Source organism: Theropithecus gelada, chromosome 3 (assembly GCF_003255815.1).
Source record: "Theropithecus gelada isolate Dixy chromosome 3, Tgel_1.0, whole genome shotgun sequence".
Classification (NCBI taxonomy): Eukaryota; Metazoa; Chordata; class Mammalia; order Primates; family Cercopithecidae; genus Theropithecus; species Theropithecus gelada.
Window position 1 is genome coordinate 29291388 of NC_037670.1, and position 25383 is coordinate 29316770.

A 25383-nucleotide genomic window follows, 5' to 3' on the forward strand; every position below is an offset into this window, starting at 1 on the left:
TCCAGCCTGGGCAACGGAGCCAGATCCTGTCTCAAAAAAAAAAAAAAAAAAAAAAGACTGGCCGGGCGCGGTGGCTCAAGCCTGTAATCCCAGCACTTTGGGAGGCCGAGACGGGCGGATCACGAGGTCAGGAGATCGAGACCATCCTGGTTAATACGGTGAAACCCCGTCTCTACTAAAAAGTACAAAAAACTAGCTGGGCGAGGTGGCGGGCGCCTGTAGTCCCAGCTACTTGGGAGGCTGAGGCAGGAGAATGGCGTGAACCCGGGAGGTGGAGCTTGCAGTGAGCTGAGATCCGGCCACTGCACTCCAGCCTGGGCGACAGAGCGAGACTCCGTCTCAAAAAAAAAAAAAAAAAAAAAAGACCGGGCACGGTGGCTCACGCCTGTAATCCTAGCATTTTGGGAGGCCAAGGCGGGTGGATCACAAGGTCAGGAGATTGAGACCATCCTGGCTAACATGGTGAAACCCCGTCTCTACTAAAAATACAAAAACTTAGCTGGGCTTGGTGGTGGGCACCTGTAGTCCCAGCTACTCGGGAGGCTGAGGCAGGAGAATGGCACAAACCCAGGAGGTGGAACTTGCAGTGAGCCGAGATTGCGCCACTGCACTCCAGCCTGGGCGACAGGGCAAGACTCCATCTCAAAAAAAAAAAAAAAAAAAAAAAAAAATCCAATAGATAAATAAATAGGCAGAACTGATCGTAAACCTTATTATTTAATAAAAAGCTAAGTTCACATTGGCTTCCCTTTCTTAAGAGCATCATAAATAATTTAATTTGGTATAGTTTTTTTTAAAAATCAGATCCCATAATCATAGATCCCGAAGAACTATCCAGATTCTTTTTAAATTCAGAAATGTTGTGTGTGTGTATATAGGCCTTTACCTAAAAATTTTTATTAGAGATTTTTGTTGTATTATTTGTGATAAGAGAAAATGTACTCTTTTTCTTTTTCTTTTTTTTTTTTTTTTTTGAGTTGGAATTTCGCTCTGTCACCAGGCTGGAGTGCAGTGGCGCCATCTCGGCTCACTGCAACCTCCACCTCCCAGGTTTAAGCGATTCTCCTGTCTCAGCCTCCCAAGTAGCTGGTACTACAGGCACGCGCCTGGCTAATTATTGTATTTTTAGTAGAGAAGGTATTTCACTATGTTGTCCAGGATGGTCTCAATCTCCTGACCATGTGATCCGCTTGCCTTGGCCTCCCAAAGTGTTGGAATTACAGGCATGAGCAATCGCGCCCACTGAGAGAATGTATTCTTATAGCAGACCTAGGAAGTCTAAATTTTAAAATGAATGAGAGGGAGAGGGTGTTGATCTGCCTTCCATTAGCATAACTTTTCCTGAGTAGTGTATGCATTTTCTCTAAATAAGTAGACAAGCCATCTAGTTTTGCATTGTACTTTGGGTGCATTTTGGTCATCGCAAAGACTCAGCCAAACATTCGCAAAAGGATGGTATACTGGCCTTTGCTGGAATTCAGCTACTAGCCTTATCTAATCCACTAGGGAATGTCTAAGGGTCTAGTTCGTTAATGTAGCACAAAACCTCATTCAATTGTAAGTACTGGCGAAGTGTGTCAACAAAAAATGTTCTTAATCTAAGGTACCAGTGGATCCCCAAATAAAAAGTTCTCAGAGGCCAGTTTATAGTTTTACTCTACATAAAATAGCAGAGCCTGATTATAATTTCCATATCTTTGAATATGTGCATACTTTTGTACTCTGTGTGAGAAGGTAGGAAAAATCAAACAATTCATGTCTATTTTCAGATGCCCAGACCTGGAGGATCCCCAAAGTCTTCTCATGGTTACAGCAGGAAGGACAACTCTCTGAGGAGGAGATGGCCAGAACATTTAACTGTGGGGTTGGCGCTGCCCTTGTGGTATCAAAGGAGCAGACAGAGCAGATTCTGAGGGATATCCAGCAGCATAAGGAAGAAGCCTGGGTGATTGGCAGTGTGGTTGCACGAGCTGAAGGTACTTGCTCCTTATTCATTTTTAGGTATATAATTTTAGCTGTATAATATTAGCTATACCTCAGCCTTGCCTCACAAGCTTTCTGCCCACCTTTTAGTGCAGCCATCGCTATGGCAACTATCTTTACACAGATGTAACATGACAGCACCCACCCCAGCAATACCACATATCTCTTCATTTCTGCCTCAGAACTCTGAGCATTCATGCATGCACAACCACACCCCACAGGATCACTTCCCAAAGTAATCTCCCCACACACAAGACCTCATGGTTCTGCTTTGTCACTCAGCTCAATTCAAGGAATAGCGAGCACCCTGACAAGTACTATATCAGTCAGGACTCTGCTAGAAGTGCTAGAACTTGGCAGAGGGGCAGAAAATCCACTCAGATTCACTAACAAAGATGTCACATGCTCGCTTCGGCAGCACATATACTAAAATGGGAATGATACAGAGAAGATTCACAAAAATGAAAAACAGAAAAAAAAGAGTCAGACCTTGTTGACTTCACCTATATCTGCCTTTCTTTCCTCTATTGTGTAGGATTCATTTTCAAGCGGGTTCTCCAAATGCCGGAAAGATAACATCCTTCAGCTCACATTACAATAAAAACATCCCATATCAAGTCTTTAAATGGTTTTGCTGGGTCACATGCTTATCCCCCAGACCAGGAGGTCATGGCAATACTGTGGGTGGTCTCACTAGGAAGATTTGGGGGATAGGGGCAGAATACTGGCAGGCAGTTGTATATATCCACTATGTGCTTCAAGATAGTGATGTGGTCTGTAGCTTTTAGTTGAAGTAATTACGTATGTTCACCTTTTGGAAGTTTTTATGAACGAATAGTGTTAAGTGATACAAAGGTGTTGTTCATTTTACTCTTTGCATTATCTTATTTTCAGGATAAAATATACCCTAAAGTTTTCATAAAATATTTTTCTTTCCATTATTCCTGTTAATTCACAATTGTTCTTTACTTATTTATGAATATGTTTGGAATGAAGGTTCTCCACGTGTGAAAGTCAAGAATCTGATTGAAAGCATGCAAATAAATCGGTCAGTGTTGAAGAATGGCTCCCTGAAAAATCATTTCTCTTTTGAAAAAAAAAAGGCCAGAGTGGCTGTCTTAATATCTGGAACAGGTGAGATATGGCTTCCTCTTCACTGTAGAGCTGTTGACTGCCCTTCCTTTCCTCCCTGCACTTTTTGAGATTGTAAGGATACTCTAGGCAGAGTCTAGGGACTGCAGGGAATCATGAGGGTTGTCTTTGTCTTTTCAGCATTCTTAGGCTTTCCACTTTTCTTAGGAATTTGAGACCGCTCCCAAAGAAAAAAGTAGAGGATTTCAGAAAGCCGGTTAAAGAGAAACCAGAAAAGATTGAAGTTCCAGCTCATTTTGTATCATAGCTTTGTTGTTGAAAAGTCTGAAAACAGTTGAGGAATTTTTATTGTTATATTATTAAGAAGAAGAAGTTTATGTTTGACCTTTATGGATAAAGGGGTAAAGTAATGAGTATTGTATTCTCTCAGATGGATGTAGCCTGATTTTTTTCCCTCTATTGTAACATTGCTATGAACATTCTTGCAAATATTCAGTATGTTCTTAAATGCATATCTGATTTTTTTTTTATTTGATGGCCAAGATCATCATGATTCTTTTTGAGACAGTCTTGCTGTGTTGCCCAGGCTAGAGTACAGTAGCTATTCACAGAGGCAATCATAGTACACTGCAGCTTCCAGCTGTGGCCTCAAGCAATCCTTCCACCTTATTAGCTCGCCGAGTAGCTGGGACTGCAGGCATGCAGCACCACACCCAGCTCTGATATTTCTTCAGGATTCATTCCCAGAAGTTTAATTGCTTTACAAGTCGATCTTAAGGTTTTAATGTATTTTAGGCCCAAGTTGATAATAAAGCAAAGAAACTATTATAAGGTGCAGCCATAAAAAAGAATAAAACCACATCATTTGCGGCAATATGGATGGAACTGGAGACCGTTATCCTGAGTGAACTGCCTCAGAAACAGAAAACCAGATGTTGCATGTTCTCACGAGTAGGAGCTAAACAGTGGGTACATGTGGACATAAAGATGGAAACAATAGGGCCGGGCGCTGTGGCTCATGCCTGTAATCCTAGCACTTTGGGAGGCTGAGGCAGGCAGATAATGAGGTCAAGAGATCTAGACCATCCTGGCCAACATGGTGAAACCCTGTCTCCACTAAAAATACAAAAATTAGCTGGGCGTGCTGGCGCACGCCTGTAGTCCCAGTTACTCTGGAGGCTGAGACAGAAGAATCGCTTGAACCCGGGAGACGGAGGTTGCAGTGAGCCAAGATCGCACCACTGTACTCCAGCCTGGCGACAGAGCAAGACTCCATCTCAAAAAAAAAAAGAAAAAGAAAAAAGAAAAAGATGGAAACAGTAGACAAAACAGGGAAGTGTGGGAGAAGGGGTGAGGGTTGAAAATTTTTCTATCAAGTATAATGTTCACTATTTAGGTAATAGGTACACTAGAAGCCCAATCCCCACCATTATACAATATTCCCATGTACTAAACAAGCGTGTGTACCCCTGAATCTAAATGTAAAAATAATTTTTTTAAAGAAACTATTGTAATGGTCATAGCATAGTGGTTCTTGAGAGGGTCAATTTTTCTTAATTAAGCAGCTTATTTCTCATCAGTCAGTTTTGACATAATGTTATACTGTTTCTACTACAATGCTAGATCATAAGATACAATATTTGTAGGAGCAATTACATATCCTAAACCGCATCATCTGCAGCAATATGGATGGAACTGGAGGCCATCCAGGAATATCTGTGCTTTTCATAATCTATTAATCCATTATCCCAAGAGGAAGGGAATTTTTTTAATTTTTAATTTTTATGGGTTCATGGTAGGTATATATATTTATGGGGTACATGAGATCTTTTGATACAGCCATACAACCTGTAATAATCATGTCCCGGTATTCATCACCTCAAGCATTTATTCTTTCTTTGTGTTACAAACAATCCAGTTATATTATTTCAGTGTGTTGTTTGTTTGGTTGGTTGGTTTTTTGAGATAGAATCTCACTCTCGCCCAGGCTGGAGTGCAGTGGCACAATCTTGGCTCACTGCAAACACTGCCTCCCAGTTTCAAACGATTCTTCTGCCTCAGCCTCCTGAGTAGCTGGGATTACAGGTGCCTGCTACCATGCCAGGCTCATTTTTTGTGTTTTTAGTAGGGATGGGGTTTCGTCATGTTGGCCAGGCTGGTCAGGCTAGTCTCGAACTCCTGACCTCAGGGTGATCCACCTGCCTTGGCCTCCCAAAGTCCTGGGATTATAGGCGTGAGCCACCGCGCCCAGCCTCTTTCAGTTATTTTAAAATGTGTAATATATTATTGTTGACTATAGTCACCCTGTTATGCTACCAAACACTAGATTTTGTTCGTTCTAACTATATTTTTGTACCCATTAGCATCCCCTCTCCCTGTCTCTCCCAGTACCCTTCCTAGCCTCTGATAACCATCATTGCACTATCATCATGAGTTCAACTGTTTTAATTTTTAGCTCCCACAAGTAAGTGAGAACATGTGAGGTTTGTCTTTCTGTGCTTGACTTATGTCACTTAACTTAATGATCTCGTGTTCCATCCATATTGTTGCAAATGACAGGATCTCATTCTTTTTTATGGCTGAATAGTACTCTATTATGTGATGTACCACATTTTCTTAATCCATTTGTCTGCTGATAAACATTTAGGTTGCTTCCAAATCTTGGCTATGGAGAATAAACATGAAACTGCAGATATCTCTTTGATACACTGATTTTCTTTCTTTTGGGTATATACCTAGCAATGGGATTGCTGGATCATATGGTAGCTCTTTTTTTTTTTTAATTTTTGAGGACCCTTCAAACTGTTCTCCATGATAATTGTACTAATTTACATTCCCAGTAGTGTGTGATGGTTCCCTTTTCTGCACATCTTCGCCAGCATGTTATTGCCTGTCTTTTGTATAAAAGCCATTTTAACTGGGGTGAGACAATACGTCGTTGTAGTTTTGGTTCGCATTTCTCTGATGATCAATGATGTTGAGCACCTTTTTATATACCTGTTTGCAATTTGTGTGTTTTAAGAAATGTCTATTCAGATCTCTTGCCCATGTTTAATCAGAGTATTAGATTTTTCCCTAATAAATTGTTTAAGCTCCTTATATATTCTGGTTATTAATTCCTTGTCAGGTGGATAGTTTACAAATATTTTCTCCCATTCTGTGGGTTGTCTCCTTACTTTGTTGATTGTTTCCATTGCTATACAGAAGCTTTTTCCATATTTACTTTAGTTGCCTATGCCAAGAGAAAGGGAATTTAGAAGCCTCACATATCACCAGTCTTTTCCAAGACATTTATTCAGAAAATTTGACAGTCCCCTATTCAAAACAGCACATCTCTTTTTTTAAGAAGTGTGGGTCCGGGTACAGTGGCTCACGCCTGTAATCCCAATACTTTGGGAGGCCAAGGTGGGCAGATCACCTAATGTCAGGAGTTCCAGACCAGCCTGGTCAACATGGTGAAACCCCATCTCTACTAAAAATATAAAAAAATTAGCCAGGCGTGGTGGCACATGCCTGTAATTCCAGCTACTTGGGAGGCTGAGGCAGGAGAATTCCTTGAACCCAGGAGGTAGAGGTTGCAGTGAACCAACATCATGCCACTGCACTCCCAGCCTGGGCGACAGTGAGACTCTGTCTCAAAAAAAAAGTATGAACTCACTGTTGTTTTTCTCCCTTCTCAGGATCGAACCTGCAAGCACTTATAGACAGTACTCGGGAACCAAATAGCTCTGCACAAATTGATGTTGTTATCTCCAACAAAGCCGCAGTAGCTGGGTTAGATAAAGCGGAAAGAGCTGGTATTCCCACTAGAGTAAGTGACTTGGGAAAATATCTTTCCTGTGGGCCATATTTAAGCTCATAATCTGCCCTCACTGGACCTTGGTCTGTGGGGCACTTATTCTTTGGACTTCTGCCATTGTCGGTGGGTGCTGGCCTTGCCTTCTCCTTCATCCTGTCCCTTTCTTAATAATCTCTCTATCAGGTATATCTTTACAAAGAAGTGAAGTATGGGCTGTGTAAAGGTTGAGTTTTTAATTATTTTTGGTAATTCATTGAAAAAGGTTGTGCTTATCTTTTTCTGTTACAGGTAATTAATCATAAACTGTATAAAAATCGTGTAGAATTTGACAATGCAATTGACCTAGTCCTTGAAGAGTTCTCCATAGACATAGTCTGTCTTGCAGGATTCATGAGAATTCTTTCTGGCCCCTTTGTCCGAAAGTGGAATGGTAAGCAAAAATTATTTGATATCACATTGAGAAATCAATTGAAAATGGTCTCCAGAACAGTTAACTTGCCAGACAATCCCAGTAGTGAACACCCTTCCCAGAAATCCAACTCCTGTTTGACTGTGATATTTTATTAATACTTCAACACAGGTCACAGTTTAATTTCCTTTGTTTTACTCTAAAGAATGACCCAATGATGATTTATTAACCTGCTCTCTATCCATTTACTTTGGCTTGCTGTAATTAATCACTTTTTCTAATGTAGCTTAGTTTTGTTTCACATTACTCCAAAGATAATATTTCATCTTCTGAATAAATATTCGGAACCTTCCTTTACTTGTTTAGAAGCAAAAGAGAAAGATTCCGTATGTCCCGAAAGGAAGAGTCCATCCTCTCTCAGGAAACATAGACCATTGCCAGACGTTGGCAAGGAGGAGGTTATTGCCAGAAAACACATACTATCTATGTTACTGCCTTCTCCCCAAAAGCCTTGACTGCATCCTGTTTGTGTATGTGTGCACACAGTTGGTCACACAGTTGGACAATAAATGCATTTTCCCTCCAAAGACTTTATGTATTTTTAGGTGAATGTAGTTAGAGCACTTGTGGTGTGATATAAAATCAACAATGCCTTTGGTGACATGAGCCACACAGAACTAATCTAGCATCTGTCTGGTGGAGAGGTCACTTTGTGGTTAGAAGTCAAGCACGTAGACACTATGTAAGAACCTCTTGCTTCTTTTTAATAGTATGTGCCAGCAACAAGCTGGTATCAGCTTGAACTCCCCACCTTCCTGTCACCATGAGTGTCTGTTCAGAGCATCCCAGCATGCCTTTGGCTGTGCAAGGCGGGTACTTGCTACTTCCAGGACCTTTGTGGATGAGAACTTACTTACTTTTACCTCATTTCTGTGTTTGGCAAAGAAAACATCCATCCCAGAATCCAACTCCTGTTTGACTTCAGATCTAGATAGAAAAACATATTCCTTTAACAGAATACCCAGGATTTTTAAATTCTGACCGCTATGCTTTTTTTAATTTTTAGGAAAAATGCTCAATATCCACCCATCCTTGCTCCCTTCTTTTAAGGGTTCGAATGCCCATGAGCAAGCCCTGGAAACCGGAGTCACAGTTACTGGGTGTACTGTACACTTTGTAGCTGTGAGTATGTCTTTTTCTACCAACATAATATTAGTAGTCAGATGTAAATTACACTGGCTAGAAGGTAATGTTCAAAACTTTTGCTTACTTTTCCAGGAAGATGTAGATGCTGGACAAATTATTTTGCAAGAAGCTGTTCCTGTGAAGAGGGGTGATACTGTTGCAACTCTTTCTGAAAGAGTAAAATTAGCAGAACATAAAACATTTCCTGCAGCCCTCCAGTTGGTGGCCAGTGGAACTGTACAGCTTGGAGAAAATGGCAAGATCTGTTGGGTTAAAGAGGAATGAAGCTTTCTAATTCAGAAATGGGGCCAGTTTTGAAAGAATTATTTGCTGTTTGCATGGTGGTTTTTTATCATGAACTTGGCCCAAAAGAAAAACTGCTAAAAGACAAAAAAGACCTCACCCTTACTTCATCTGCTATTTTTTAATAAATAGAGACATTAAAAACAAGACCGGTTAGTGTAGCATATCTGAGACATACAGGTATCTTGGTCTTTTTTATGCTCTTTTTCTGACCGTCACCACCTCTTTTTTGTTGTTGTTGTTGTTGTTGCTGGTATTGTCTGACAACATGAGGAATCACCTCCATTTTTGTAAGTTATGTGTTTTCGGCCGGGCACGGTGGCTCACGCCTGTAATCCCAGCACTTTGGGAGGCCAAGGCAGGCGGACCACAAGGTCAGGTGATCGAGACCATCCTGGCTAACACAGTGAAACCTCATCTCTACTAAAAATACAAATAATAGTTAGCTGGGCGTGGTGGCACATGCCTGTAATCCCAGCTACTCAGGTGGCTGAGACAAGAGAATCGCTTGAACCCAGGAGGTGGAGGTTGCAGTGAGCCACGATCACGCCACTGCACTCCAGCCTGGGCAACAGAGCGAGACTCCATCTCAAAAAAATAGTAAGTTGTATGTTTTCTAATCTTAGATCATATGCTTTTGAAGCCATGACTGCTGGATGTATCTGAGTTAAAATGGGGAAAAGAAACATGAGGACAAGCCTAAGTGTATCACCTGGGTTCCGTTTATAATCTTGGTTATAAATTCCACTGTGTAAAAGTTGCCCAGCCTCCTTCTGATCAGCGTCAAGTGACTTACCTCTTCCCCAAGTCTTAACGAGGCAGTATCTCTTCCTTATATTGTATATCTGATTTGAGACTTTTCTGATCATCGTGATCATAATCTGATGTGTTAAGATTTCTGTATAGCTCCCATTTCTGAAGGATAGTATCCTTTATGCTTTGAAGTATCATTAAACGTCCCTCTAATTATTGACAGTTTCTGTAATCCCCAGATTTTAGCTTCAGTAAAGTTTAGTTATCCTGTGGTTTATAAAGATCCATACTTCTCTGTAAGTCACTAGAGGATTAGAGGGAGAGTTGGTGGCTTCTAGATTCAAGCATAAAACTAGGCATGTTTCTTATCCACTCTCTCTATTCCCTCGTCGATTAAAGTAGGCAAATGTCATTCATACAGTTGTTTTGATGAGACAGTCTCGCTTAGTCGCCCAGGCTGGGGTGCAGTGGCACAATCTCGGCTCACTGCAACCTCTGCCTCCCGGGTTCAAGTGATTCTCCTGCCTCAGCTTCCTGAGTAGCTGAGATTACAGGCGTACACTGCCACACCCGGCTCATTTTGTATTTTTAGTAGAGACGGCGTTTCACCATGTTGGCCAGGCTAGTCTGCAACTCCTGGCCTCATTTGATCTGCCTGCTTTGGCCCCCAAAGTGCTGGGATTACAAGCGTGAGCCACCACACCCAGCCTCTTTGTTTTTTTTGGTTTGTTTTTTTTGTTGTTGTTGTTTTTTTTGAGACGGGAGTTTCACTCTTATTATCCAGGCTGGATTGCAGTGGCACGATCTCGGCTCACCGTAACTTCCACCTCCCTGGTTCAAGTGATTCTCCTGCCTCAGCCTCCTGAGTAGCTGGGATTACAGGCATGCACCACCACGCCCAGCTAATTTTGTATATTTAGTAGAGATGGGGTTTCTCCGTGCTGGTCAGGCTGGTCTCAAACTCCCAACCTCAGGTGATCTGCCCACCTTGGCCTCCCAAAGTGCTGGGATTACAGGCGTGAGCCACTGCACCCAGCTGACCTCTTTGGTTTTTAAGTGGAATTCAGACTTGAACCTGACCCTAGGACCTCTAAGTGTCTTTCTATGATAATATGGCATTCCAGCTGCATCACTGTGATGGTTCCCTAACTTTTCCTACTGCACTCTCCCTTCTGGATATTTGTTGGCAGGGGCTAGAAGTGAAGAAGGATTCTAACAAAACTCTCTTCTACTGGTAATCGGCAGGCCCCAAGAGTACCTCCTATAGTAGTTGTTTTTTGTATTTGCCAGGATTCTTTGGATTATAAGCGAGAGAATTGAAGTAAAACAAATTGGAAAAAAAAAAAAAAACTTCATTAACTCATGTAATGTTGTATAAAAGCCCCCAGATTCAGACTGTAAGAAGATTTGGCTGTTTGACTGGGCTGGGTGTGGTGCTTCACGCCTGTACAAAGCCAGCAGCACTCCGGAAGGCCGAGGTGGGAAGATCGCATGAGCCCAGGAGTTTAAGACCAGCCTGGGCAATATGTCGAGACCTTATCTCTACAAAAATGACAAAAATTAGCTGGGTGTGGTGGCTTGTGCCTGTAGTCCCAGCTACTCAGGAGGCTGATGTCAGAGGGTCACATGATTCCAGGAAGTTGAAGCTGCAGTGAGCTGTGATTGTGCCACTGCACTCCAGCCTGAACAACAGAGTGAGACCCTGTCTCCAAGAAAACAAAACTTGGCTGTATATAGCAGCCAGGTGGGAGATTTTTTAATACATCAACATTAAAGGCTTTCTTTATAATCTAAAACTCCCTGTAGGATTTTCCTTGAGTTAGTAGGAAGAAGATTCTAGTAGGGAAGATAAACCTTGGGAAAAAGCCCTTTTTTGGCTTTTTTAAAACCAAAATTGTCTTTATCTCCCAAAGTGTTTTTCAGCAATTCTAATGCATACACTTGCCTCCTCCACTGTTTAAAAGACACCATCTCTGACAGTCGTTCTTTCACAAGCCATATAAATTTGACATTTACCACAATGTTAGATCATTTTCCTTTATCTGGAGCCAAATGTTAATTAACAGTTAAAAACCGATTTATAAGTGGAGTCAGTGCAAATGTTCATCAGCAAATGAACTGATAAATGTATGGATAGCTATATCCATAGATATATCCATACATTGAATGCTATTCAATTATAAAAAGGAATGAAATACTAACACATGCTACAGTGTGGGTGAACCTTGAAACATTATGCTAAGTGAAAGAATTCAGTCATAAATGACCACATGTGGCCAGGCATGGTGGCTCACACCTGTAATCCCAGCACTTTGGAGGGCCCAGGTAGGAGGATCAGTTGAACCCTGGAGTTCAAGACCAGCCTAGACAACATAGTGAGACCCCCATCACTACAAATAAAATAGAAAAATTGGGCATGGTGGCACACACCTGTAGTCCCAGCTACTTGGAAGGCTGAGGTAGGAGGATTCCTTGAACTCAGGAGGTCGAAGCTTCAGTGAGCTGTGATCGCACAACTGTACTCCAGCCTGAGTGAGACATTTTCTCAAAAAAAAAAAAAGACTAGCTGGCCTTGGTGGCTTACACCTGTAATCCCAGCACTTTGGGAGGCCGAGGCAGGCAGATCACCAGGTCATGAGATCAAGATCATCCTGGCCAACATAGTGAACCCCACTTCAGTCACTCAGGCTGGAGTGCAGTGGTGCGATCCCAGCTCAATGCAACCTCCGCCTTCCGGGTTCAAGTGGTTCTCCTGCCTCAGCTTCCAGAGTAGCTGGGATTACGGGCAAGGGCCACCACTCCTGGCTGATTTTTGTATTTTTAGTAGAGACAGTGTTTCACCATGTTGGCCTGGCTGGTCTCCAACTCCTGACCTCAGGTGATCCACCTGCCTCGTCCTCATGTGTAACCTTATTTAAGAAGCTAACTCCTAAGCCCACCTGTATTCTGAGCATTGCAATAAAGATGTGAAGATTTTAATATTGCAAGTTGATTTTGCTTTATAAAACGAAAGTTTCATGAATTGAAATATCTATGGACACTGAAACCTCAACAACAATTTTTTTTTTTTGAGGCAGAGTCTCACTCTGTCACCAAGGCTGGCGTGCAGTGGTGCCATCTCAGCTCACTGCAACCTCTGCCTCCTGGGTTCAAGCAGTTCTCTGCCTCAGCCTCCCAAGTAGCTGGGATTACAGGCACGCACCACCACACCCAACTAATTTTTGTATTTTTAGTAGAGATGGGGTTTCTCCACGTTGGTCAGGCTGGTCTCGAACTCCCAACCTCATGTGATCCGCCCACCTTGTCCTCCCAAAGTGCTGGGATTACAAGCATGAGCCACCGTGCCCGGCCTCCCAGCTAATTTTTATATTTTTATATTTTCAGTAGAGACAGGGTTTCACCATGTTGGCCAGGCTGGTCTCGAACCCCTGACCTCAGGTGATCCGCCCACTTCAACCTCCCAAAGTGCTGAGATTACAGGTGTGAGCCACTGCGCCTGGCCCCAAACAGCATTTTAAATTTCCTACATCACCAAACTCCAGAAAGTCACAGGAAAAAAAAAAATAGTTGTTATAACAGTATCACTCAACTCCTTGAAAGCTTCAATTACATGCACCAGGAAAATATACCATTGAAAATCACTTTAAGTGAAATATTCAGTTGAGGAGTCTATTAGATCCTCCTTTACTTTTGTTGAAAACCAATTATTGGAAACCATGCAATTTTTTTTGAGAGGGAGTCTCACTCTGTTGCCCAGGCTTTAGTGCAGTGACACGATCTTGGCTCACTGCAACCCCCACCTCGGCCTCCTGAGTAGCTGGGACTACAGGCTCGTGCCACCATGCCTGGCTAATTTTTGTATTTTATAGAGTTAGGGTCTCACTGTGTTGTCCAGGCTGCTCTCCAACTCCTAAACTCAAGCAATCCTCCCCCTTTAACCTCCCAAAGTTCTGAAATTACAGGTGTGAACCATTACACCTGGCCAAACCATCCAATCTGTAAAGGATTAATTTCCCTTCTTTAGCACCCACAGTAAATCAACCTTTTCAATTGCGCCTTTGCTGCCTGGAAGGTGTTAACAGTCTGGGGTAAGTGAGAGGTGTGCCTTTCTTTTGCAAAATGAGGGAGGGATGATGCTCAGAGGGGAGGTGGGACTTCCTTGTACACCTTGAGGGATTCCTGTATTCAACACTGTAACACCACTCCGGGGTCAATCATTAGCTTCGAGGAGGAGGTTTAGGCATTGGCGTTGGCAAGAGAGAGTAGATCATGAACATAACGTAGAGGCATGGAATCTGAGAGCACCAATCGCGTGAGAAGGGCAGAGCCAGCCAAGGACACTGGGTATGAGTAGGCTGTGCAGTAGGGGGACACAGAAGAGAGAGAGACGCCACGAAGCTTGAAGAAGCCTGTCTCAAAGAGCGGAGAACGAGCTTCTGGTGCGTTTCTCTTAGAGGCCAACTACAGCAAGAAGGGAGAAGAGTCCGTGCCATCCGCACAAGCACCCTTCAGCACACCCGAAATCCCAGAATCAGAAATTCCTGTCTGTCTTCGGATGAGGAGGCTCTGCCCCACATCCCACCCCCAGCACAGCTCACCCAAATCCAAATCTCCACGGTGGCAGAATGACTCCGAAAGAGGAAAGCAGGAGGCAGCAGCCCAGAGCTTGTCCTTCGGGGCAGGGTGTATTCAGCAAGAGGAAAATGAGGGGGAAAGCTTCTGCCTGCTTTCAGAGTTTTCCATCTGGGAGGAAACAGTTTGGGTAACACAAATCCCTGGGACCTACTGAAGGGACGTATAAGGATCAAAGATACCTGCTGTGTTGGTTTGGTGGGGCTGATGTGACAAAGCACCACAGACTGGGGCTTCAACAACAGGAGACCGTTATTCTCCCATAGTCCTGGAGACTGGAAGTCCAAGATCAAGGTGTCTACAGGGTGGGTTTCTCCTGAGGCCTCTCCTTGGCAGGCAGATGGCTGCCTTCTCCCTGTGTCCTCACAGGGACTTTGCTCCGTGTGTGCACAACCCTGGTGTCTCTCTGCAGCCAAATTTCCTCCTTTTATAAGGACGCCAGTCAGATTGGATTATCACCCACCTTAACAGCCTCATTTTAACTTAATCACCTCTTTAAATAACATCTCCAAACGCAGTCACATTCTAAAGTACTGGGGGTTAGGGCTTCAATATGGGGGGCACAATTCAGCCCAAAGAGTGGAGAAGTGACCAAGTCATCTGGAGGGAGACAGCTGTGTGAACACCATCTTGATTTACCCACCTCCTTGTGCAAATGCATCATCAAAATAACCAGTGTTTATCCCACCAGCTTTGTGGACTAGAAGGATGGAGAGCAGTAATTCCTTACTACCTTAGTAATTACAATAAAGAAATCTTTTTTTTTTTTTTTTTTTTTTTTTTTTGAGACGGAGTCTTGCTCTTGTTATCCCGGCTGGAGTGCGATGGAGTGATCTCAGCTCACTGCAACCTCTGCCTCCTGGGTTCAAATGATCCTCCTGCTTCAGCCTCCCAAGTAGCTGAGATTACAGGTGCCCACCACCACACCCGGCTAATTTTTGTCTTTTTAGTAGAGATGGGGTTTCACCATGTTGGCCAGGCTGGTCTCGAACTCCTGACCTCAGGTGATCTGCCCGCCTCGGCCTCCCAAAGTGCTGGGATTACAGGTGTAAGCCACCGCACCCAGCCAATAATTACAATAAAGGAATCTTAAGTGTGTGTGTTGATATACACCTATTAGACTGCAAAGATTAAAAAGAGACTACTGTGTGTTCCCAAGAGTGTGGAGTAACAGACATTCCCAAATATGTTGGTGGTGTAAATTGGTCCATCGCTTCTTGAACATAGTTTAGCAATACCTATTTATTCACAAAACATAGTGACTACCTTTCCGTGGCTGTATCTACCAAACCATGTCATTCTTTTTTTTTGTTTTTTTTTGAGACGGAGTCTCACTCTGTCACCCAGGCTGGAGTGCAGTGGCGCGATCTCGGCTCACTGCAACCTCCGCCTCCTGGGTTCCAGCGATTCTCCTGCCTCAGCCTCCCGAGTACCTGGGGTTACAGGCATGTGCCACCATGCCCAGCTAATTTTTTGTATTTTTAGAGAGACGGGGTTTCTCCATGTTGGTGAGGCTGGTCTCAAACTCCCGACCTCAGGTGATCCGCCTGCCTCAGCCTCCCAAAGTGCTGAGACTACAGGCATGAGCCACTGTGCCTGGCCTTATTTTTCTTTTTAAAAATTTTTTAGTGGCCAGGTCTCACTCTGTTGCTTAGTTTGGAGAGCAATGGTACGATCATGGCTCACTGCAGCCTCCAACTCCCGGGCTCAAGTGATCCTCCCACCTCAGCCTCCTGTGTAGCTGGGATTACAGGCAGACACCATCACACCTGACTAATCTTCTTAAAAGTTTTGTACAGATGGAGTCTCACTATGTTGTCCACACTGGGAGTACAAGCATGAGCCACTTCACCTGGCCTGTTTTTATTTTATGCTGTTTAAGATGCTGCCTAGAAGAGTTAACTTGTACAGAAATCCTTTTTTTTTTTTTTTTTTTTTTTTTTTGACGGAGTCTTGCTCTGTCGCCCAGGCTGGAGTGCAGTGGCACAATCTCGGCTCACTGCAAGCTCCGCCTCCCGGGTTCACGCCATTCTCCTGCCTCAGCCTCCCGAGTAGCTGGAACTACAGGCGCTCGGCACCACGCCCAGCTAATTTTTTGTATTTTTAATAGAGACGGGGTTTCACCATGTTAGCCAGGATGGTCTCGATATCCTGACCTTGTGATCCGCTGTCTCGGCCTCCCAAAGTGCTGGGATTACAGGCGTGAGCCACCGCGCCCAGCCAGAAATCCTATTTTCTTTCACATGAGGTATTTTGTTGATTGTTTTCTTATAACTAAAGCCCTCTGAATCAGAGTTTATACTGTATCTTTTTCTGTGCTCCTACATAGATGGCAATAAATGATTATAATGTTTATGATGCGGAAGCTGAGAAGGCTAATACCTATTCCTGGCTCCTTTTAGGAGACACAGTCATAACAAAAAAATATTGCTTAATGTGCGAGGCACAGTGCCAAGTGGTTTACATCCATTGTGTAATTTCTCCCCCTAAAAAAGTCAATGAACTTGATACAATTATTATTTCATTATATGTAAAATAGGGAAAATAACAGCATTTATCTTAGAGGGCTGTTGTAAAGATTAAATGAATGCCTGTAATTCCAGCACTTTGAAAGGCCGAGGCAGGCGGATCACCTTAGCTCAGGAGTTCGAGACCAGCCTGGCCAAATGGTGAAACCTGGTCTCCGCTAAAAATACAAAAAAATTAGCCGGGCATGGTTGTGAAAGCCTGTAATCCCAGCTACTTGGGAGGCTGAGGCAGGAGAATCGCTTAAACCCGGGAGGTGCAGGTCGCAGTGAGCCGAGATCGCACCACCACAGTCCAGCCTGGGAGACAGAGCAAGACTGTCTCAAAAAAAAAAAAAAAAAAAAGGAAATGAGAATATACATAAAGCACTTAGCACAATGCCATACCATTTACTATAGTTTACTATTTATTGCAACTCTCATTTTGCAGGTATCTTGCCTAAGGTGCAAGCAGAAGAAACAAGATTTTCAACCCAGATCTGAATACTCCCAAGCCTCAGGCCGGGCGCGGTGGCTCACGCCTGTAATTCCAGCACTCTGGGAGGTCGAGACGGGCGGATCACGAGGTCAGGAGATCGAGACCATCCTGGCTAACACGGTGAAACCCTGTCTCTACTAAAAAATACAAAAAACTAGCCGGGCGTGGTGGCGGCGCCTGTAGTCCCAGCTACTCGCCAGGCTGAGGCAGGAGAATGGCGTAAACCCGGGAGGCGGAGCTTGCAGTGAGCTGAGATCGGGCCCCTGCACTCCAGCCTGGGCGACAGAGTGAGACTCCGTCTCAAAAAACAAAACAAAACAAAACAAAAAACTCCCAAGCCTCTGCCTTTTCCTTTCTTTTTATCCTTTTTCTTTGTCCTTTTTTAAAAACTTGCTTCCTGTACAGAGAGGGGAAATGTTCAGTCCCCACCTCAGTGGTTGAAAACTCGAAGCCAGAAGATCCTTATTTTGATTTTGTCCTCTGGCCTGTCGCCAGCCCCTCAACAGTACTTGAATTAATAAAGGGGCAGGTTTTAAGCCTCATATATCATGGCTCCTTCTGTGACTCCGAAGAAACCTGTTCAGGGCCCGTTCCGGGGAAACAGTCTTGCCTTCCCCAGCCCCCAAAAAGTTACCTTCGCCCTCTGAACCACAGCTCCCCCACGCCGCCAACTCGGTCTTTGCATCATTTTCGACGCTCCCTAAGTCCCTCCCGAGAGGCGTAGGCGCACATCGCCCCTTCTAGCAAACTACATCTCCCACAATCCCAATCGGCCGACCACCTCCGCTCGGGGCGGGGACGGAGGCGGAGCTGGTCGTCCCAGGCCGGGACGAAGCCTCCTGAGGTGCCCTGCATGCGTTCTCCGGGGTAAAGTTCGTTTGACGAAAGATTGTCCGTTTCCCTGGTAAGGTCACCTGTCCCAATCAGGTACGATTCTGCCTTCCGTACCCGCTGAGCCCCTCAGGGTAAAGTGGCAGATGGTCTAGCCTGGCGGAGGCACCAGCTGGAGACCGCGCGCTGCACAGACACCGGGAGTGACGGGCGGCCGCGCACGCATGCGCAGAGACGCGGCATGGGCGCGGGGGCCGCGGAACCCCTACCCAAGGGCTGCGCAGGTGAGGAGGGGGCGGGGCAGGACCGACCTCCCTTGCCATGATAACCACCTTCGCAGCGGGCTCCCAGACCGTTGGCCCCGATTGTCTAGAAAATAGGGGGTCTCAGGAGCTCCGTTTTAGCGTTTATATATCCCAATTCCAATTAAGCCACTTCCAGTGTTTTTTGGCCATTGTCAGTGTACAAGTCTTCCTCCTCTTCGAGACCATGTTATTGCAATAGCAGCAAACGTGTTGGGAGGCCTCACAGTTCATCGTGGTTTTTCTGGCCTCTGGCAGATGGCTCCTTCCTAGCGAGTTGTGGAGCTTAAAGTCTTTTGGACACTTGATTCTATTCAATCCAGTGTCAGACCAGGTACCTACCTTGTCCATAAGTCGTCTTATGAGAAGACTCCTTGAGATGATGCAGACTCTCGGTGCAGTTTATAATCGGCTGGAGGTATAGACAGTTAAGCAAGCCTCCTTTTTTACAGTGCCCAGCGCTAACCATTTTGCTTACACCTTGTTATGGGACTTGGTTAAATTGCTTAACCTTCCGGACCTATGTTTTGTCATTAAACGAAAAGATTGGATTAGATGATCTCTAAGAATTTTCCGCTAGTAAAATATATGGTTAGTGAGGGGTAGAATCCAGATTATATCTATCTGTCTGTCTATCTATCTATCTATATATTTTTTTCTTTTTTTTTTTTTTTTTTGAGACAGAGTCTTGCTCTGTTGCCCAGGCTGGAGTGTAGTGGCACGATCTCGGCTCACTGCAACCTTCACCTCCCGGGTTCAAGCGATTCTCTTGCCTCAGCCTCCCGAGTAGTTGGGACTGCAAGCGCCCAGTTAATTTTGTATTTTTAGTAGAAACAGGGTTTTGCCATGTTGACCAGGCTGATTTCGAACTCCTGATCTCAGGTGATCCACCCGCCTCGGCCTCCCAAAGTACTGGGATTACCGGCATGTGCCACCGTGCCTGGCCCCACAATATATTAACACTAAACTTCATCAACTTCCATTTTTCTGCCCACATCAGTGAAATATAACTATAACAATGCAGCTGGTGCCTGGCGCGGTGGCTCAACCCTGTAATCCCAGCACTTTGGGCAGCCGAGGCGGGAGGATCACAAGGTCGGGAGTTCGAGACCAGCTTGACCAACATGGTGAAACCCCGTCTCTACTAAAAATACAAAAATTAGCCGGGCATGGTGGCATGCGCCTGTAATCCCAGCTACTCAGGAGGCTGAGGCAGGAGAATCGCTTGAACCTGGGAGGCGGAGTTTGCAGTGAGCCGTCACACTACTGTACTCTAGCCTGGGCGACAGAGCAAGAGTCCGTCTCAAAAAAAAAAAAAAAAAAGAATTCAGCCAGGCCGGGTGTGGTGGCTCACGCTTGTAATCCCAGCGTTTTGGGAGCCTGAGGCAGGCAGATCACCTTATGTCAGGAATTCGAGGCCAGCCTGGCCAATATGGTGAAACCCCATCTCTGCTAAATATACAAAAATTAGCCAGGGGTGGTGTTGCACACCTGTAATCCCAGCTACTCAGGAGCTGAGGCGGAAGAATCGCTTGAACCTGGGAGGCGGAGGTTGCAGTGAGCCGAGATCGTGCCATTGCACTCCAGCCTGGGCAACAGAGTGAGACTCCGTCTCAAAAAAAGAAAAAAAAGAATGTGGCCGGGCACAGTGGCTCACCTCCATAATCCCAGCACTTTGGTAGGCAGAGGCTGGCAGATCGTTTGAGCTCAGGAGTTGGAAACCAGGATGGGCAACATGACGAAACCCCATCCCTACAAAAATACAGAAATTAGCCAGGTGTGGTGGTGCACGCCTGTAGTCCCAGCAACATGAGAGGTAGAGGTGGGAGGATCGCTTCAGCCCAGGAGGTTGATGCTGCAGTGAGCCATGATTGTGCCACTGCACTCCAGCACGGGCAACAGAGCAAGACCCTGTCTCAAAAAAAAAAAAAAAAAAAAAAACTAGGCGCGATGGCTCATGCCGGTAATCTCTGGGAGGCCAAGCGGGTGGATCACCATGTCAGGATATCCAGAGCAGCCTGGCCAACATGGTGAAAACCCTTCTCTACTAAAAATACAAAAAAATTAGCTGGGCGTGGCTCTGGAGGTGGAGGTTGTGCTTGAACCCTGGAGGCGGAGGCACCACTGCACTCCAGCCTGGCAGACAGAGAGACTCTGTCTCAAAAGGAAAAAAAAGGGGGGAAAGAAAGGAAAATGTTGACAGCAGCATTCAAAAGAACTGCCCCTTGTTGTACTTGTAAATTCATGCCGTATCTTATACCTTTTTTTTTTTTTTTTTGAGACGGAGTCTCGCTCTGTCACCCAGGCTGGAGTGCAGTGGCTGGATCTCAGCTCACTGCAAGCTCCGCCTCCCGGGTTCAACGCCATTCTCCTGCCTCAGCCTCCCGAGTAGCTGGGACTACAGGTGCCTGCCACCTCGCCCGGCTAAGTTTTTTGTATGTTTAGTAGAGACGGGGTTTCACTGTGTTAGCCAGGATGGTCTCGATCTCCTGACCTCGTGATCCGCCCGTCTCGGCCTCCCAAAGTGCTGGGATTACAGGCTTGAGCCACCGCGCCCGGCCGTATCTTATACCTTATTGTTGAAAATAAGAAATTAACTGATAATACAACTTTGTTCAACCTATATTTGTTGTCGTTTTATAGATCATTGCTAGGAAGAACTCTGGGTACAATAATGAATACAAGGTACGTGATGATGGCTCAGATCTTAAGATCTCACCTGATAAAGGCTACAGTGATTCCTAATCGAGTGAAAATGCTTCCATATATTGGTATCATTAGAAATAGAATGATGTCAACCCATAAATCCAAAAAGAAGATCAGAGAATATTATAGGCTGCTGAACGTGGAAGAAGGCTGCTCTGCAGATGAAGTCAGGGAATCTTTTCATAAGCTTGCCAAGCAATATCATCCTGACGGTGGCTCTAATACGGCTGATTCTGCAACATTTATAAGGATTGAAAAAGCTTATAGAAAGGTGCTCTCCCATGTGATGGAACAAGCAAATGCGAGTCAGAATAAAGGTGAAGAAGAAGAAGAAGATGTAGAAAAATTCAAATATAAAACACCCCAACACCGGCATTATTTAAGTTTTGAAGGTATTGGTTTTGGGACTCCAACTCAACGAGAGAAGCAATATAGGCAATTTAGGGCAGACCGTGCTACTGAACAAGTGATGGAATATCAAAAGCAGAAACTACAAAGCCAGTATTTTCCTGATAGTATAACTGTTAAAAATATAAAACAGAGCAAACAGCAAAAGATAACTCAGGCTATAGAGCGTTTAGTGGAGGACCTCATTCAAGAATCCATGGCAAAAGGAGACTTTGACAATCTCAGTGGGAAAGGAAAACCTCTGAAAAAGTTTTCTGACTGTTCTTACATCGATCCCATGACTCACAACCTGAACCGAATACTGATCGATAACGGATACCAACCAGAATGGATCCTTATGCAAAAGGAAATCAGCGATACTATTGAGCAACTCAGAGAGGCAATTTTAGTGTCTAGGAAAAAACTTGGGAATCCAATGACACCAACTGAACAGAAACAGTGGAAACATGTTTGTGAGCAGTTTCAAGAAAACATCAGAAAATTAAACAAGCGAATTAATGATTTTAATTTAATTGTTCCCATCCTGACCAGGCAAAAAGTCCATTTTGATGCTCAGAAAGAAATCGTCAGAGCCCAGAAAATATATGAGACCTTTATAAAAACAAAAGAAGTCACAGATGGAAACCCAAATAACCTTGATCAAGGAGAAGGAGAGAAAACACCTGAAATCAAGAAAGGTTTTTTAAACTGGATGAATCTGTGGAAATTTATTAAAATACGATCATTTTGATGTTTACTATCATAAATCATTCTTAGTTCCACTGACACTTAACATGGAAAATGAGATTTATTGCTATATTAAGAACTGTGCCATTGTACTTTTCACAAAACTAATCACATACCCAATGATGTGTGAGTGAGACACCGATCAGGTTTGTCCTGAGGATATAGCAAGAAAATAAAATAACCTACTAAAGAAAATAATTTAGTTCATTCCAGTGTTAAAGTGTCAGTCATCTAGTGAAATGAGCTAGGATCAGGTTTCTTAGGAATCATACACGAATTCCAAAAGTTTTAGTGCAGTTTTGAGCTGTAATAACTAACTTAAAAGCAGTCACTGTTGCCATTTTCAAACATAGGTACTTAACAACAGGGAAACCGAAAAATATGTTATCAAAAGTCACAAAACTTAAGTGTAATGAAATTTAACCAATTAAACCTCCAGATGATTTTTTTAAACACGTTTGCTGGATTTATACCCCTGAGCTTATTAAGGCTCAAAACTGTTCCAAGACTTTTGTAACACTCTCCATATGGGTGGAAATTAGCCTACTGGAATTACTGCACTTTTCTTTTTATGAGGGCCTTCTCTGTGGGTACTGAATGAAAAACATACCAACCATGCAGATTCTACTTTTTCCTGTCTAACTTGATGGTTTATTGGCAGCAGAAATCAGTGAAGCTAGTTGATTTAGCAATTCTAGAAATAAACTCCAGTGTCCACTTTTTTTTTTTTTTTTTTTTGGGATGGAGTTTCACTCTTGTTGCCCAGGCTGGATTGCAATAGTGCAATCTTGGCTCACTGCAACCTCTGCCTCCTGGGTTCAAGTGATTCTCCTATCTCAGCCTCCTAAGTAGCTGAGATTAGAGGTGCCTGCCACCAGCTAATTTTTATATTTTTTTTAGTAGAGATGGGGTTTCACCATTTTGGCCAGGCTGGTCTCGAACTCCTGACCTCAGGTGATCCACCTGCCTTAGCCTCCCAAAGTACCAGGATTACAGGCGTGAGCCACCATGCCAGTACAGTGTCCACTTTTTTTTTTTTGAAATGGAGTTTCACTCTCATTGCCTGGGCTGGAGTGCAATAGCACAATCTCGGCTCACTGCAACCTCCGCCTCCTGGGTTCAAGCGATTCTTCTGCCTCAACCTCCCCAGTAGCTGGGATTATAAGCATGCGCCACCATGCCCAGCTAATTTTGTATTTTTAGTAGTGACGGGGTTTCTCCACAGTGTTCACTTTTTAAAAAGTGTGAGTGTATTTCTCACCTTTCAGGAGGTGATAAAAATCCGTGGGCTCAGTGGCAATGTAAAATTTCACTTCTAGCTTCATCTTTTATCAGAGATTGAAATGTTAGATTTCCATAAAATCTACCCTAAACCTCCCTATGTCTTGAATCAGACTTCCCAGTGGCTTTGTAGCCATATGACGATTCTAACTTAATTGCCTCATGGACCAAATTTCCTGTCTTAGTGACCCTTTGATAAACAAAGACGAGATGTCTGAATTTCCTGCATCTGCATCTTTGGCAAATGATGAGGTTAATACTAATGAGATAGTTGTGTCTCATCTGCTTTCAGAAAATCTGATGTTTTAGGTTTGGATAATTGCTTTTGTCACACAGAATTGGCAACTAGAAGAATGTGAAGTGTGGTCAAAGAGGCCGATGTGTTTCCTTCTTTAATCCAGAGTCCTGTGTTACAGAAGTGGTTCAGAAGTGAGGTACTCATAACCTGCATTTTGGAAGCACGTGTTATTTTGTACAATGTGTGATAGTTAAAACAACAAACAAAACTACACCTTCAAAGGGCCGGGTGCAGTGGCTCACGCCTGTAATCCCAGCACTTTGGGAGGCCCAGGCAGGCATATCATGAGGTCAGGAGATTGAGACCATCCTGGCTAACACGGTGAAACCCCGTCTCTACTAAAAAATACAAAAAACTAGCCGGGCGAGGTGGCAGGTGCCTGTAGTCCCAGCTGCTCGGGAGGCGGAGGCAGGAGAATGGTGTGAACTCCGGAGGCGGAGCTTGCAGTGAGCTGAGATCCGGCCACTGCACTCCAGCCTGGGCAACAAAGCGAGACTCTGTCTCAACAAAAAAAAAAAAAAAAAAAAGAAATTTTGGGCCTTTAGCTTAGATGCTGCAGCATTAATTGGCATAATATGTGATTATTTTATTGAATGAGTTGTCATTTGACTTCTACAATGATAGCATCACTGTAAATAAAATTGTGAACAGTATGGAATGTTGCTTAATAAGAGCTATAGTTCCAAAAACATTTTAGAAGGCAGTAGTTTTGTGACTTTTGTTAAAAGTGGGAATTAGAGGCCGGGCGCAGTAGCTCATGCCTGTAATCCCAGCAGTTTGGGAGGCCGAGGCGGGCAGATCATGAGGTCAGGAGCTCAAGACCATCCTGACTAACACAGTGAAACCCGTCTCTACTAAAAATACAAAAAAAATTAGCCAGGTGTGGCGGCGTGCGCCTGTAGTCCCAGATGCTGGGGAGGCTAGCAGAATGGTGTGAACCCAAGAGGTGGAGCTGGCAGTGAGCCGAGATTGCGCCACTGCACTCCAGCCTGGGTGACACAGCAAGACTCCATCTCAAAAAAAAAAAGTAGAAATTAGATGTAAGAGGCGTAACTGCATTACAGCAACGTAGATGAACAAAACCATTTTCCATACTGGTCAATGAGAAGGTAAGGTTACCAGAAAATGTCAGTACATTTTTAATTTCAGCACAGTGCACTTTATGTTTGTAAATGTTGTCTATGTTAATAAAGTTATTATAATGATTATTCAATGGTCCTTTGTTATAATGGTAATAATATTTTGGGCTAGGCACCTAATTTTTTTTTGTGACAGAGTTTTTCTCTTGTTGCCCAGGCTGGAGTGCAATGGTGCAATCTTGGCTCACCACAACCTCTGCCTCCTGGGTTCAAGAGATTCCCCTGCCCCAGCCTCCCAAGTAGCTGGGATTACAGGCATGCGCCACCACGCCCGGCTAATTTTGTATTTTTAGTAGAGATGGGGTTTCTCCATGTTGGTCAGGCTGGTCTCGAGCTCCTGACCTCAGGTGATCCACCCGCCTCAGCCTCCCAAAGTGCTGGAATTACAGGCGTGAGACACCGCACCCAGCCCTAAATGCTAAATGCATTTTTTTTTAAATCTTTTTGATTGGCCAGGCACAGTGGTTCATGCCTGTAATCCCAACATTTTGAGAGACCAAGGCAGGAGGATTGCTTGAGCCCAGGAGTTTGAG

The 25383-nt window shown here is 44.1% G+C and overlaps 2 protein-coding genes across 9 annotated transcripts in view; both read left to right on the forward strand.

The window, feature by feature from the left end:
- Nucleotides 1-9201, forward strand: part of GART (phosphoribosylglycinamide formyltransferase, phosphoribosylglycinamide synthetase, phosphoribosylaminoimidazole synthetase) — a 38197-nt gene extending 28996 nt beyond the window's left edge. For 4 of the 6 annotated variants that reach the window (XM_025379977.1, XM_025379974.1, XM_025379976.1 and 1 more), the window contains exons 17-22: nucleotides 1770-1976; nucleotides 2980-3117; nucleotides 6756-6886; nucleotides 7163-7304; nucleotides 8350-8465; nucleotides 8562-9201. In XM_025379977.1, coding sequence (XP_025235762.1) covers nucleotides 1770-1976; nucleotides 2980-3117; nucleotides 6756-6886; nucleotides 7163-7304; nucleotides 8350-8465; nucleotides 8562-8753 — 926 coding nt within the window. In that variant the 3' untranslated portion in view covers nucleotides 8754-9201. The remainder of the gene's footprint in view (nucleotides 1-1769; nucleotides 1977-2979; nucleotides 3118-6755; nucleotides 6887-7162; nucleotides 7305-8349; nucleotides 8466-8561) is intronic. The other 2 variants (XM_025379973.1, XM_025379978.1) reach the window with 2 other exon arrangements.
- An 8470-nt stretch (nucleotides 9202-17671) lies between these two features.
- On the forward strand, nucleotides 17672-22173 carry DNAJC28 (DnaJ heat shock protein family (Hsp40) member C28). 3 transcript variants are annotated; one of them, XM_025380123.1, is made up of 2 exons: nucleotides 17672-18086; nucleotides 20936-22173. In XM_025380123.1, the coding sequence occupies exon 2, from the start codon at nucleotides 20967-20969 to the stop codon at nucleotides 22134-22136; it is 1170 nt and encodes a 389-aa protein (XP_025235908.1). In that variant the 5' UTR covers nucleotides 17672-18086; nucleotides 20936-20966; the 3' UTR covers nucleotides 22137-22173. The 3 variants fall into 3 exon arrangements, with proteins under 3 accessions (XP_025235908.1, XP_025235906.1, XP_025235907.1); XM_025380121.1 differs by having other exon boundaries at nucleotides 17672-18626; nucleotides 20936-22152; XM_025380122.1 differs by having other exon boundaries at nucleotides 17966-18063; nucleotides 20936-22152.
- The last annotated feature ends 3210 nt before the right edge of the window (nucleotides 22174-25383 follow it).

Coding starts and splice junctions, on each gene's coding strand:
- DNAJC28 (XM_025380123.1), top strand. CDS start 20,967: ATGAATACAAGGTACGTGATGATGGCTCAGATCTTAAGATCTCACCTG.